General features: G+C 35.6%; 1 protein-coding gene and 1 long non-coding RNA gene across 3 annotated transcripts in view; one reads left to right on the forward strand and one right to left on the reverse strand.

The window, feature by feature from the left end:
- The window catches only part of LOC137818623 (disease resistance protein RUN1-like), a 29,148-nt gene extending 20,155 nt beyond the window's left edge, over nt 1–8,993 (reverse strand). Inside the window, exons 1-5 of one of the 2 annotated variants that reach the window (XM_068622149.1) lie at nt 8,076–8,993; nt 6,931–7,999; nt 6,641–6,832; nt 5,823–6,527; nt 4,903–5,399 (exon numbers count right to left, since the gene is read on the reverse strand). In XM_068622149.1, the coding sequence (XP_068478250.1) occupies nt 4,950–5,399; nt 5,823–6,527; nt 6,641–6,832; nt 6,931–7,999; nt 8,076–8,560 (2,901 nt within the window). In that variant the 5' untranslated portion in view covers nt 8,561–8,993 and the 3' untranslated portion in view covers nt 4,903–4,949. Of the gene's footprint in view, nt 1–4,902; nt 5,400–5,822; nt 6,528–6,640; nt 6,833–6,930; nt 8,000–8,075 lie in introns of those variants that run through there. The other variant, XM_068622150.1, reaches the window with a different exon arrangement.
- LOC137818628 (uncharacterized) lies at nt 8,836–9,175 on the forward strand. The gene is made up of 2 exons (XR_011082110.1): nt 8,836–8,904; nt 8,990–9,175. It is a non-coding gene; the product is annotated as an uncharacterized lncRNA (long non-coding RNA).
- Nucleotides 9,176–12,750: the final 3,575 nt, after the last annotated feature.

Genomic DNA, 12,750 nt, shown 5'->3' on the forward strand with positions numbered 1-12,750 from the left:
TCCGATGGAGTCCAGGAAAAGATATCATTATTCTTTACCAGTGTTCGACTTAAGATGTTAACATCTTTTGCGGACAACAACATTCGTACGTAAGTGGAGTGTTCAACATCTCGAAATGGGACAACCTTGATGTCTTCCCTTGGTTCCAATAGAACATCATTCATCTGGGGATCAAGGTCCACAAAGGTGATTGTATGCTCCCTCCTTAGAGCATGGGTTCAGAGTCCATCCTCCATTTGTTGGTTCTACCTTTATGCTAGTTGCATAACACTTCCTTACCACCTTCTAGTACATATGCACCATGGTCGATGGGAACTTCTTGGCTAAATGCTAAAACTATAGATCCATAATGGTTGAGAGATGGTCTTCCTAACAATGTGTTATAAGAGGTATTGCTTAAAATGGTAGAAATCTTATCTTGATAGTCCGACTCATATTTTTTCCCTCCCCGAGCGTGATGTAGAGGTTGATGTAACCCCGTGTGTCCACCCACTCTCCAAAAAATCCAATGATTTGGGCATCGTACAACTGAATTTTCGCCTCCGTTATCCTCATCTTTTTGAATGTTTTCTAGTAGAGTATATCTACCAAACTCCCTTGATCAACCAATATTTTCATGATTGCAAAGTTGTCGATGTCCACTGTGATGACCATAGAGTCATCCTGTCCTAGATCAATTGTTTTGAAATTCTTATCTGTGAAGGTGATGGGAGGCATCCTCGGTCGAGTTGTAGCAGAAGCCTAGTTCACAGGTTGCATGACAAAAAGGTGTTTCTTCTGGCGAAGCTTGAACATACTCTTCCGTGGAGCCACCTACTATTGTGTTAATGACTTCTTTGTTACTTCATTATGTTGATTCGTCCCTTCTTAGAGGTTACTCATCTAATGACGTTGTTCTTAGGGATAGAAATGCATGATGGGCCATGTGGGCCGGCCCGCAACCCGCTAGTGAAAAGTGCGAGGCGGACTCAGTAATTCAATCCGCCGACCCGTTTAAGCCCACCCCATAAAAACCGCAACCCACACGGGCCAACAGCGGGGTTGGACGGGTTGTCCCGCTAATCAACACAAAAAAAAGGCAAAGTTGAGCACTTATGTCAAACACATATGTTTGAATACATTCAAAATATAGAAAGAGAAGTATGCCAATAATGTTTTTTCAAATTAGACTGAACTAGTTGAACCATCATTTCTTTCTCCTTATTTATTGTGGGAGTAAGATCATATTTTATTTTTTAAGATGACCATACTGGTTGAACCATTAATTTTAATTATATGTTTATTCTATATTTTCTCATAGGATCTTAATTTGCAAATTTGATTGGAATGGATGAGGAATGTACTAACATGCATTCAATGTTATTGAAATGAAAGAATATTGATGTTTTTGAATTGACTATATTTAATGTAGTGGTGTAGTTGTTTGATGTTAGGGTATGTTTTGAAATAGAAGAATATTGATGCTTGATGTTTTATATCACTAACAAGCATAGGTTCAACTTTTTAATAAATTATAATCGATATATATTCAATTTTTTTATAATTATTGAATTTATTATTCAATTTTTTAGTAGCAATGCAAAAAGTAGCAAATATTTTGATTGAATTCTTTTATATTCAATTTTTCAGTAACCAACATTTTTATTGAATTTCCTTAAAAAAAATATTGTACACGGGCTGGCTCACAAACCCGCAGGTTGACCCTTTTGCGGGATGGGGTAGAGAAACCAACCCGCGTTAACTACGCAAGGCGGGCCAACTTGGCCCACATTTTGCGGACGAAACACGACAGGCCTATGTGGGGCGGGCCAACCGCATTGCCATTCCTAGTTGTTTTGGTTGCCTTTCTTCATGACTTTATTTGGGATCATAATCCCTATGCCCTTTATCTCTTTTTTATGACTCTTCAAGATGTTGGGGCGAATGGTTTGAACTACAGTTGTCTTCTTAAAGGAATCTGCGCAAGTGTCTGGCCTGGATAAGTTTCTCAATCTTGCTTTTTTCCCTTCCAATTATTCCCTTTCCTTTTTTCCTTTTCCTTATTTGCCCCAATCATGGTCCGAACTTGATTCCATTAGTCTCGAAGTTCTTTGCATGAACTTTGTTGCTCGTTGTCGCAATTCATCCATATTAGACACCGACTTCTTGCATAGGTGGTTAACAAAAGGTGTTAGCCGCAATGTCGTTATCATATGGTGCATAGCCACCTCTGGAATTAGATTCCGTATATTTAGTGATCTATAGCTAAACCTCTCCATGAACACCCTAAGTGGTTCTCCTTTATCTTGACGTACTTTCACGAGTGTTATGGAGGTTAGGTGATGTGGTTGACTGGTTGCGCACTACATCCCAAACTTGGACGTTAAGGTTTCAAAGTAATCGATGGAATATGGAGGAAGCGTTGTTAACCAGCTAGGGGCTCCTCCCTTGAGTGATGTAGTGAACACTCGACATAAGAATGAATCTTCGAATGTAAACAAACTCATATCAGTAGTGTAGATGTCCATATATTCGCCCGGATATGTGGTTCTGTTCTACTGATCCACATTCAGTCCCTTCTAGGAAGAAGGTAGTTGCCTCCTTGATCTCATCAGTAAAAGGATGTCTCCTAGGTTCACCCATAGTGTCAAACGTGTGAACAGATTTGTTTAATAGTGTGAGCGATAACATACTTAAAGTTCTTCTCTACCTTTCCCTTTGTTTATTACCTTCACTATTATTTTAGCTATTATTTGAGACAACATAAAATAATCCTAATCAAGTATCTAGTAAAAACTACAATACTGAACTTTTAGCACCCTTCGTTTCTATAGCCTCACGACTTCATATCTAAAAGTATCTGATTTTAATAATTAACCAACCAAGTCATTGTGCTTATACTCTGTAGCAGATTGATGATTGTTTTATTCCCAATGATCGGAGAAATATACATTATGAGAGAAAAAAACAGAAATGAATTCTAAATCCCTAAAGAAATGATGGTGATATATACACAACAAAACTATTAACAAGATTTGTTTTAACCACGTATAGCATTTGTTTTAACAAGATTTGTAGTTGGGAATATGGAGGAAGCGTTGTTAACCAGCTAGGGGCTCCTCCCTTGAGTGATGTAGTGAACACTCGACATAAGAATGAATCTTCGAATGTAAACAAACTCATATCAGTAGTGTAGATGTCCATATATTCGCCCGGATATGTGGTTCTGTTCTACTGATCCACATTCAGTCCCTTCTAGGAAGAAGGTAGTTGCCTCCTTGATCTCATCAGTAAAAGGATGTCTCCTAGGTTCACCCATAGTGTCAAACGTGTGAACAAATTGATTGAGTTGTGACTCACCGTTTTGGCTTTTTTTCCTAGTTGGACGGGTCGTGGTTGACGATTCCTCTGGGCTTTCCTTTTGTTGAGTACCCTCAGTCTCACTTGGTTGCTTCTCAGTTGACCTATATGTGACCAACTACTGCTTCTTCTCTTCGTTATCCCTTTGGAGGACACGTATCTCCTCCTCATTCTTTTGTCTTATCTCCACCATCTCCTTTTGTGGAGATAGAAGCAATACCATATGCTCAGCTTCAATCATCCGCTCGTTAGTCATGTTTCTTGTTGATACCATTTGCTTCTGTTACTTGTGCTACTCTCCCAGTCCCATGGTAAACGCCAATTGTACTTGTAAGGGGCTAAGACAGTACCTACTACCGACTGGACAACTGATTCCTCTCCCTCGACCGCACTTTCCTTTCCGTCTTCTCACGTTTGGGCTCTGGCTCTGGGTGGGAGTGCACCTAGAAAAGGTTCTCCGATGCTAAAATGAATATTCAGGATTTAGGTGCTATTAATGGTGTAATAGTGATGTATCTTTGCTTTGTCTAATGTGCTTATTTATACCGTTGTAAGAGACTCTATCATTGATGGGTCGTATTTAATGTATAATCATAAAGATAGAATTACCTGATTTATCACGTATTCCTTTTTACCTTGATGTTTTTACACTAGCCGGTTGTACGACATTCGATACCGAGTGTTTTAGGGTCGTCCAACCTCGACTGATACAGGTTTGATCCATCAAGAAGAGGTACAAGTCAGGACCCTAAATATAATCTTGTGGATATTCAAATGAGTTCAAGATACCAACCATTTGATCCATTTATTTTGGAACACAATGTCTGACAAGTGTATTATGTCCTATATCCAACATTTCGAGTAGACAAACATGGTAGGTGTATTGCAATTAAAACAAAACCTAAGGTCACGTTGACTCAAATGACATGGAAGAAAACGTTCCTTACCAAGTAGATCAAATGTCACATGCCAATAAAGTCATTAGAGTGGAAGGTATATTTTGATTACAGAGGAAGAAGAGAAAGCAAGAAGTTGATGATGATGATGATTGCGGAGGAGTAAGAAACAGGGTAAAATAAATGCTTGCGGCTATTATTAGATGATATACAGGCATCGTCTATGACTTATATATATATATATATATATATATATATTAAATTATATTTTTAAATTATACATAAAACAAATAGAATCAGTGTAAATAACGAGAAATGAAATCAAACTTTCTTTAATTTAATCTTTAAATAAAGGGATGAGGCTACGGTGCTTCTTATGTTGAAACAAAAACAGAGGGTACATAGCATATAGCAAGGCGAAACACATAACAAATTATCGAACCGCAGCTACCTTTATTTCATAATGCAATATTTTTTACGAGAATTCCTGAATGCAATATTATATGTTAAAAGGGAAAAGAATTGACAAAAGTAACAACGAGAAAGCAAATCCAATAAACAGCTAGAGTAAAGGCAAGGAAGCACAATGTGAGAAATGAGAAACAGGGTAAAATAAATATGAATCTCGTAACTATGAGCTCTACTCAAAAGAAAAACAAGGAAAGGATCAGAACAAATAAATTGCAATAAGGACACAATGATTAATTCCAGAAGTCACATTACAATTTTCTTTATAAATCTAATAAAGGAATTTTTCTTTGGCACAAGCTCCTTTTCTAAGTCATTTGATTCACTACATATTAGATAGACAGCTGTGTTCTTGACGACCAATCCATGACCAAAACTCACAAAAATCTCCACCTTGTCTTCTGATCCTAAATTTGACATTATGCCAGGCCAATCATCATCATTAAAGGAAATTAGTGTGCCATGGTTGTGTATCTGGCATGTGCACTTCGTGTAATTAACAATTAAGACAGTACTAAGTTCAGGTTCAATGATTTCGGAGGTTGATAAATAAACCACACACAAAGCCATTCCCTTCACGACACGATCTTGTGGCACAGTGAAAGAAACAGAATGTCCATCACCCATATGGGCCAACCAATAAGGATCATTGTCACCTGGGAGAGAAACATCACATGACTCACTGCTTCCAAATACCTGTATCATGTCATAAACAAGGGCATGTTTGGTGAAACAAAAATGCTATACGTGATTAAAACAAATATTGTTAATAGTTTTGTTGTGTATATATCACCATCATTTCTTTAGGGATTTAGAATTCATTTCTGTTTCTTTCTCTCATAGTGTATATTTCTCCGATCATTGGGAATAAAACAATCATCAATCTGCTACAGAGTATAAGCACAATGACTTGGTTGGTTAATTATTAAAATCAGATACTTTTAGATATGAAGTCGTGAGGCTATAGAAACGAAGGGTGCTAAAAGTTTAGTATTGTAGTTTTTACTAGATACTTGATTAGGATTATTTCATGTTGTCTCAAATAATAACTAAAATAATGGTTAAGGTAATAAACAAAGGGAAAGCTAGAGAAGAACTTTAAAGTATGTTATCGCTCACACTATTGAAGAATTTTTTGTATCTTCCGACACCAGTGAGAGAAGACCTGAAATCATGCTTTGAAATTCCTGATTCGGTAATATTTCCACCATATTCTGCCAGTATGGTTTTTACTTGCTCAGATAGTTGAAACTCCGAGTCACATTGCACCAAAATACTCCGAAGATTTGCAAGGCTCTTGAGCAATGGTGCAATATCATCCCAACTATTATCCTCCATATCCATGAACGAATTAATATAAGATAGGGGATTAATTGTTGGCGGCATCCGAGACCGAACTATAGAAGGAAAAAGATTATGTGATAATCCCTCAGATCGAGGTAGGGATAAATATCCAATGCTTTTTGAGCATACAATTGTAAATGGCAGTTGTTTCACAGCAGTATTTTCAGCGATTAGAATTCTCAAGGATTCCATTTGCACCATATCTTTTTCTAATATGTCAATTTTTGAACAACCAGAAAGGATGAGAGTTTTCAAAGATTTCAAGTTACATATCTGTACGGGGAGATTGCATAGACTTGTACAGTCCTTCAAATTTAGCAGCATAAGATTGCAGAGATATCCAATAGAAGGGTGTACTTTGCGTAATCTTGGGCAATCTTTGAGAATGAGCTGTTCAAGACTTGGTAGTCCGGAGAAGTCAGGGGTTTCTATCAAGTACTTGGAGTGACTAAGATTCAGGACTTTTAGATACGCCAAAACCTTCAAGAAGAGTATTATAAAGAAAATGAAAAAATAAAATAGTTATATGTGAAAACAAATACTATTTCTATTTTAAGCATGAGTTTTAAAAGAAAATGGTACGTAATAAAAACCTTGGGTTCTTTCCAGACGAACCGAAGAAAACTGTGTTTTAAATCAATCACTATTGCATCATGCACATAAAAGTCGTCAGGAAGGTATTCCGAAGAAAACCCTTGCAAACTGATCCATCTCAGTTTCAGCGGTTCTCTTACCTCTACAGGATATTTTCTTGTGAGAGACAATCTCTCAATGACTTTTCTCTCCTGTGATCAAAAGAGATAAGAAAAACAAATACATTGCAAATGACAAAGCAACCACTTCCAAAAGAAGTTTCAAAACCATGGAGTAAGAATGTTCTTACAGTATTCTCTGACAGTGCATGTTTTCCATCGCTATCAAGCCGCAGTGGACTGCTCTTCCCATGTTCAAGAATAATTTCTCTTCTCATTTCTCGTAGCAAATTATGCATTCCAAATTTGTTGTTTTTTTTAATTTGTATGAGGCTACGCTCTATGAGAACTCTTATTCCACTATCAGCGTCTATTCCACAGCCATTTAGGATCTTCGTAACATAGCCTCTGTCTTTATCAACAAAGAAACGACCTACATCAAGAAATAAATCTTTTTCCATTTGATTACCTAAACGGTCGTAACTTATTTTCAATATCTGCGGGACTTCATGCGAGGGAATATTGTCTAATCTCAACAATACTCTATTCCATTCTTCTCTCGTCCTTTCATACAAATAACTTCCAATGACTTCAAGAGCTAGAGGTAGTCCTCCACAATAAGAAACTACTTTTTTTGCAAAGAATTGGTATTGTTCTTTTGGTTTTGCTTCTCTAAATGCGTGCCAACTAAGAAGCTCAAGGGACTCATTGGAATTCATTAGATTTATCTCAAAAACAGAATCAGCATGATGTAACCTAGGTAGATCTTCATCCCTTGTTGTAATGATCATTACACTTCCTTCACCGAACCATGGACTGATTTCCCATAGGTCTAATGGATCATACTTTTTCACATCGTCAAGTACAACGAGCACCCTTTTCCCATAAAGTCTTTCCCAAATCATACTTCTTCCCATCTCAGCGCTACTTATCTTCACCTTCGTTTTTAGGACATCTGAAAGAAGTTGTTCTTGTAAATGAACAAGCCCTCTTGTTTGACTAACTTCTGCAATATCTTCAATGAAACTTTTCTTCGTGAATGTACCATGAATTTGATTATAGATGGCTTTGGCAAGGGTGGTTTTACCCGATCCTCCCATTCCACATATCACTATCGTAAAAACTTGGGTGGATTTTTTTTTTATGGTTCGAATCACATCTTCCACACGGGAATGTAATCCAACTGGAAATTTAGTAGCGGATAAGACTGGTAAACTAAGAACGCTCTTAACAATTTTTTCCACTAGTTCAGCATCATTCCTTCAATACAAGAAGTCATTTTTTAACAAAATTGAATCACAAGCTTAAAATATGGTTGATTGAGTCAGTGATTTACCTGTGATTTCTCTCATCCCATCCAAAGAAATTTGCAGCTTTGGTGAGTGCGTGGCTCCACCTGGACATGCCATGCTCCAGTTGTTGTCCTGAGAATGTTTGTTCTGCAGTTGCTTTGAAGGCTTTTCCAAAATCACCCTTTTGAAGACGTACATCAGATGGCTCAATTTCGTAATAAACAGGCAGAACGTGTCGGCAATAAGTTTGGTGCCATTTAATGATTTGTTGGAGTTGATGAAGACACCAAGAAGATTGAGAATAGGATTTGGTGAAAACAACAATTGCTACATGAGAGAGATTGAGAATAGGTTGTTGGATGTGAATTGGGTTGAGTGCATTGGGGTGGTGAAGGAAAGTGGTGAAGCCAACAGCAGAGAGGGCAGAATCGAGATGAGAAACAAATCTCCTTTGGATGTCTTCTCCATTAAAGTTGATGAGCACATCGTACATCCGTGGAAGTTTGGATGTTGAAGAAGCCAATGCCATGGAAGGAATTGATGAAGTCAAGAAGTGTTAGAATAGAATCAATGATCAAACACCCGTTATGACCCGCACTGGGAAAAGAATTGAATTAGTGGTAGAATGAAGAATCAAAGAGATTGAAGATTGGAGAATATATAACAGTAAAAGGTAATGCATGATAGAGAATTAGATGCCTCAGTGATTGAACGAATCTGCGTAAGAATAACGCTTAATAGGGCAAAGATTTTACTGCAATGTGTGCATCTATATATATAACTTTGGCATGTGAACATCTAACCAGGCAAACCACACCCAAGGAAGTAAGGAAGGCTGGTTAGTATGTTGGCGGAAGTAAGGGGTGCAGGAAGGTATATGTCTTTTCTGCTGCAGTCACATTCTGTATTAGAAGGCACCAATGCTGTCTTATGTATTTTTGCTGCATAATTGATGCAGAAACGCTACAGTTCTGGTGCATAAACGGTGCAAATTTGTGGAGCCTAGACTTTGGTGTTTCTTGTCTAGCAGCTGTTTTGGCTTAGCTCTTTAGGTGCAGATTTATGCCTCTTGTTTTGTAGGAACACAATTTAGCTTTAAGATACAATTGTGTTATGTTAATGCAATTACCAAAGAAGCTTAGGCCTTTGTGCTTGTTAATTCTTTGGATTGTATTTGTAAAGATGAGTTTTTTTAATAAGGATTGAGAAGTGTCTCTTTTTAATTTATATAGTTCTTCCTGATAAAAAAATAATGAAGCAACACAGTCAAATAGATAAGTAGCCAGAGATTAATATTATTTCTATAGTATTGGAAGCGCGTTAAGACCATTGAAGAACCCTTTTTACTTTAACATTTAAGAAATTAGACCAACACCCACTTTGAACTACAGATAACACAATTAAACTAATAAGTATGAATATCTTTCTAATTATATATTTTTTTAATTTACATTAAGTTTACTTTTAATTTCAAAAACATTATATGATCTCTCGCATTTTATGTTAGGCACGTATCTCGTTAAATTTTAAAAGAATAAAATTAAAACATTTTGGGTTCTGCAAAGATCTCGATTGGTGATCTCAACCATGTGTTAATTTTTTCTTTATTACTTTTTTCATCATAATTATTATTAATTAGAAACAAACTACTGTGGGAGGGAGTCAAACCAAAGTCTCTTTTGAACTCAAGAAGCTTCGATCATTATACCATATAAATTTTGTTGTCATATTATAATTATTATTACACTAATTATGATTATACTTGTTATTATAATTATCAATATTATCAATACTAACATTATTAATATGATTTATATTACTTATATTTTTATATTAATAATGTTATAATATTATGAATACTTACCAATATCAATCCGTAGATAATATTGATGACTATTTTACGGCAAGTGTACCATATCATAAGTAATAATTTGTCTCTAAAGATGGATATTGAACTCATAAAGAATAGTTGAATTCTCAAGTATAATATTCACTAAATATAAGATAATTTGTAAAAGTTTGATGGAAAGTTGTTTGTATTATGAATTTGCAAGAAATTAAATAAAGCAAAGTAAAATATTTGTATGAGTCAATTGAAAAAATTGGGATTGGGGTTCATCCTTCTCACTCTTTAGTATTTTTTAAAAGACTATAATATTTAGTCTTGATTGGTATTAATGCATATATAAAAATAATTCATATCGATTCCGTGCATACAAAATTATTAAGAGAGTCTCCTAAATATTGATTCTTCGCATATTTATAAAAACTTCTTATCATTATGGATAGATGTTATAAAACAATTAACATTTCAAATCTATTCCTAGCACAAAAATATGTTAATCACTATCATTTAGGTCAGATGCTTAGTACTTTCTAATCAAATCTAGGAATCAAAATCATGAATAATTCAAGCTTTGAGGATAAAATAATAATAACAATCATCAATCAACAACTGAAATATTATAGATAAATATCATCTCAATACATAAGAGTTTGAACAAATTGCTCTCAATCCCAAAGAGAAAAATTAGTCACTTATGTTATCCATTACAAGCGTGGAAAAAAAAAGAAAAGAAAATCTAGGATGTTTCTCCTAGACGGTTGTCTCCTCTAGGGTTGCCTATCTCTCTTTATTCTCTAAATGATGTATAGGGTTATGTTGAAGATGGTTACTGCCCCTTCAAGATTGTGTTTGATGAAGGCTTATATGTAGTGTTTGATGAAGACTTATATGTACATTTCATTTGTTTTTTGCTTTGCTTTAAGTATGTCTTAGGTAGTGCTTAGAGGTTGTCTAAGAGTGGGCTTTTTGCTGAGTAACTCACCTCATAACCACTGGCCATGTGATAAGAACAAGCATAAGTTTTCTTAAACTGTTTTTCACATGTTTTACAAAAAACACGTTTACTGCATAAAAATAAATCTGTTCTTTTCTAAATAAACAGATTCATTTTTTACACTGATGCCTTGGCTTTGTCTTGTGAAAATTAGATTTTGTGCATCAGGTATTTTGACTAAGTCGTCTACCTTTCAAAACGACTGAGTTTTAAATGGTTAAACTTTCTCTGTTTTCGTTTTGAAAAATAAATCTGTTCATCTGTAAATGAATAGATTCTTTTTGTCTCTGGTGCCATGTCAAGCTTAAACGTTTTCAGTTTTATCTCTGCACCAGAATGGTTGACTAAGTCTCCTCACTTAACAGATTCTCTAACTGCTTTTTGAAAATAAATCTGTTCATTTTATTTTCTATCTGTTCATTTTATAACAGCTTTAACTGTTTTTCAAATATCTGTTATAAGTTGGTTCTCTATAAAATGCAAACTTGTTTTCTGAGTTCATTATCAATTCATCAATTCATACATTTGCAAAAACAAGTTTTGACAACAGAGAGTTAAGTGTTTACAAAGGATTAGCATTTGTTCTTCAAAGATTTCGAAAATCACAAAGTGCTTGTTCTTGGTTTGGTTCCAAAAGCTTGGTGTGAGGTGCAGCTACTGTTCTAGCAATCTTGCCTACTGGTTTAAGGCTGATCTTTGTATCCTCAATCAGGTGTAGTCGTTTCACTTCTTATTACTTGTAATAGTTTGGTTGAACACTCTTCTTGATAGGTGTTCTTGGAGAGTGGGTGTGTATGTGCTGAAATAGGTTTTTTTAGCAAGAGTACCTAAGTTCTTGTAGGTTTCAAGAACAGTGGGAATTGTACTTGCTTGTACTGTGTTTTAGTGATTTCCACCTGTTGTTGGTGAAGACTGGATGTAGCTCAGGTTGAGTGAACCAGTATAACTGCTTGTGTTCATTCTCTCTCACTCTCTGCAATTTCGTTTCTGCATAATTGATAAAACAGCAAAGAAATAAATCTGTTCAATTGAAAATAAATCTGTTCTTTCTGGGCACTGTGCATACTGTTCTTGATTTCTGAAAAAGTTGTTTGAATCTGATAAGAACATATACAATCTGCTAAAAGCCATTGGAACACAGTGACTGTGATAGGCTGCTCAAGAAACTGTCAAAGCTATTAATTGAACCTTAAACAAATTGCTGAAAGTTGAAGCTTGCTGTTCTGTGATTAATTGTTCTTAATTTCTGGAAAATTGCTTGACATAAAGAAGAACACTCATAGTCTGTTAAAAGCCACTGGAACAGGTTGTTTGCAAAGGTCACTCAATCAATTAGCATGCTATCAATTGAACCTTAATCACTTGCTTGAAATTGAAGTGTGCTGGTTTGTGTTTTACTGTTTTTTAATCTGATAACTGTGTGTGTGCATCTGGAAAATCTATCTGCATAGTCTAGTGATTAACCTTGCTGTATTAAAAGCGTTTCAAACAAAAACAGTGCTGAAATAAATCTGTTCATTTTCACATAAATCGATTTATTTTCTGTAAAACTGGGTTAAACACTGTTTCTGCGAGAAAGTTTTAAAAGGTTAATTCACCCCCCCTCTTGAACTTTGGCACTATTAAACCCTACAGGTTATACCTCACACCTTCTCTTTAACCTAGTTGGGCTTGGGCTAAGTGACATCTCACCGAAGCGAGTTATTACTTGCTTGAGCGAGTTCCTTTAGAGTGATTTTTCCTTGGCGAGTTTGGGCGAGTTTTGAGCGAGTTTCCAATGTTTTAACTTTTTCTTTTCATCTTGTCCATTCTCCTTTAACCCTTTCATATCCATTTTACCATAGAATCCTGAAATCTATACATAATACAAGTAGAACGC

This window comes from Phaseolus vulgaris, chromosome 10 (genome assembly GCF_000499845.2).
Source record: "Phaseolus vulgaris cultivar G19833 chromosome 10, P. vulgaris v2.0, whole genome shotgun sequence".
Classification (NCBI taxonomy): domain Eukaryota; kingdom Viridiplantae; phylum Streptophyta; class Magnoliopsida; order Fabales; family Fabaceae; genus Phaseolus; species Phaseolus vulgaris.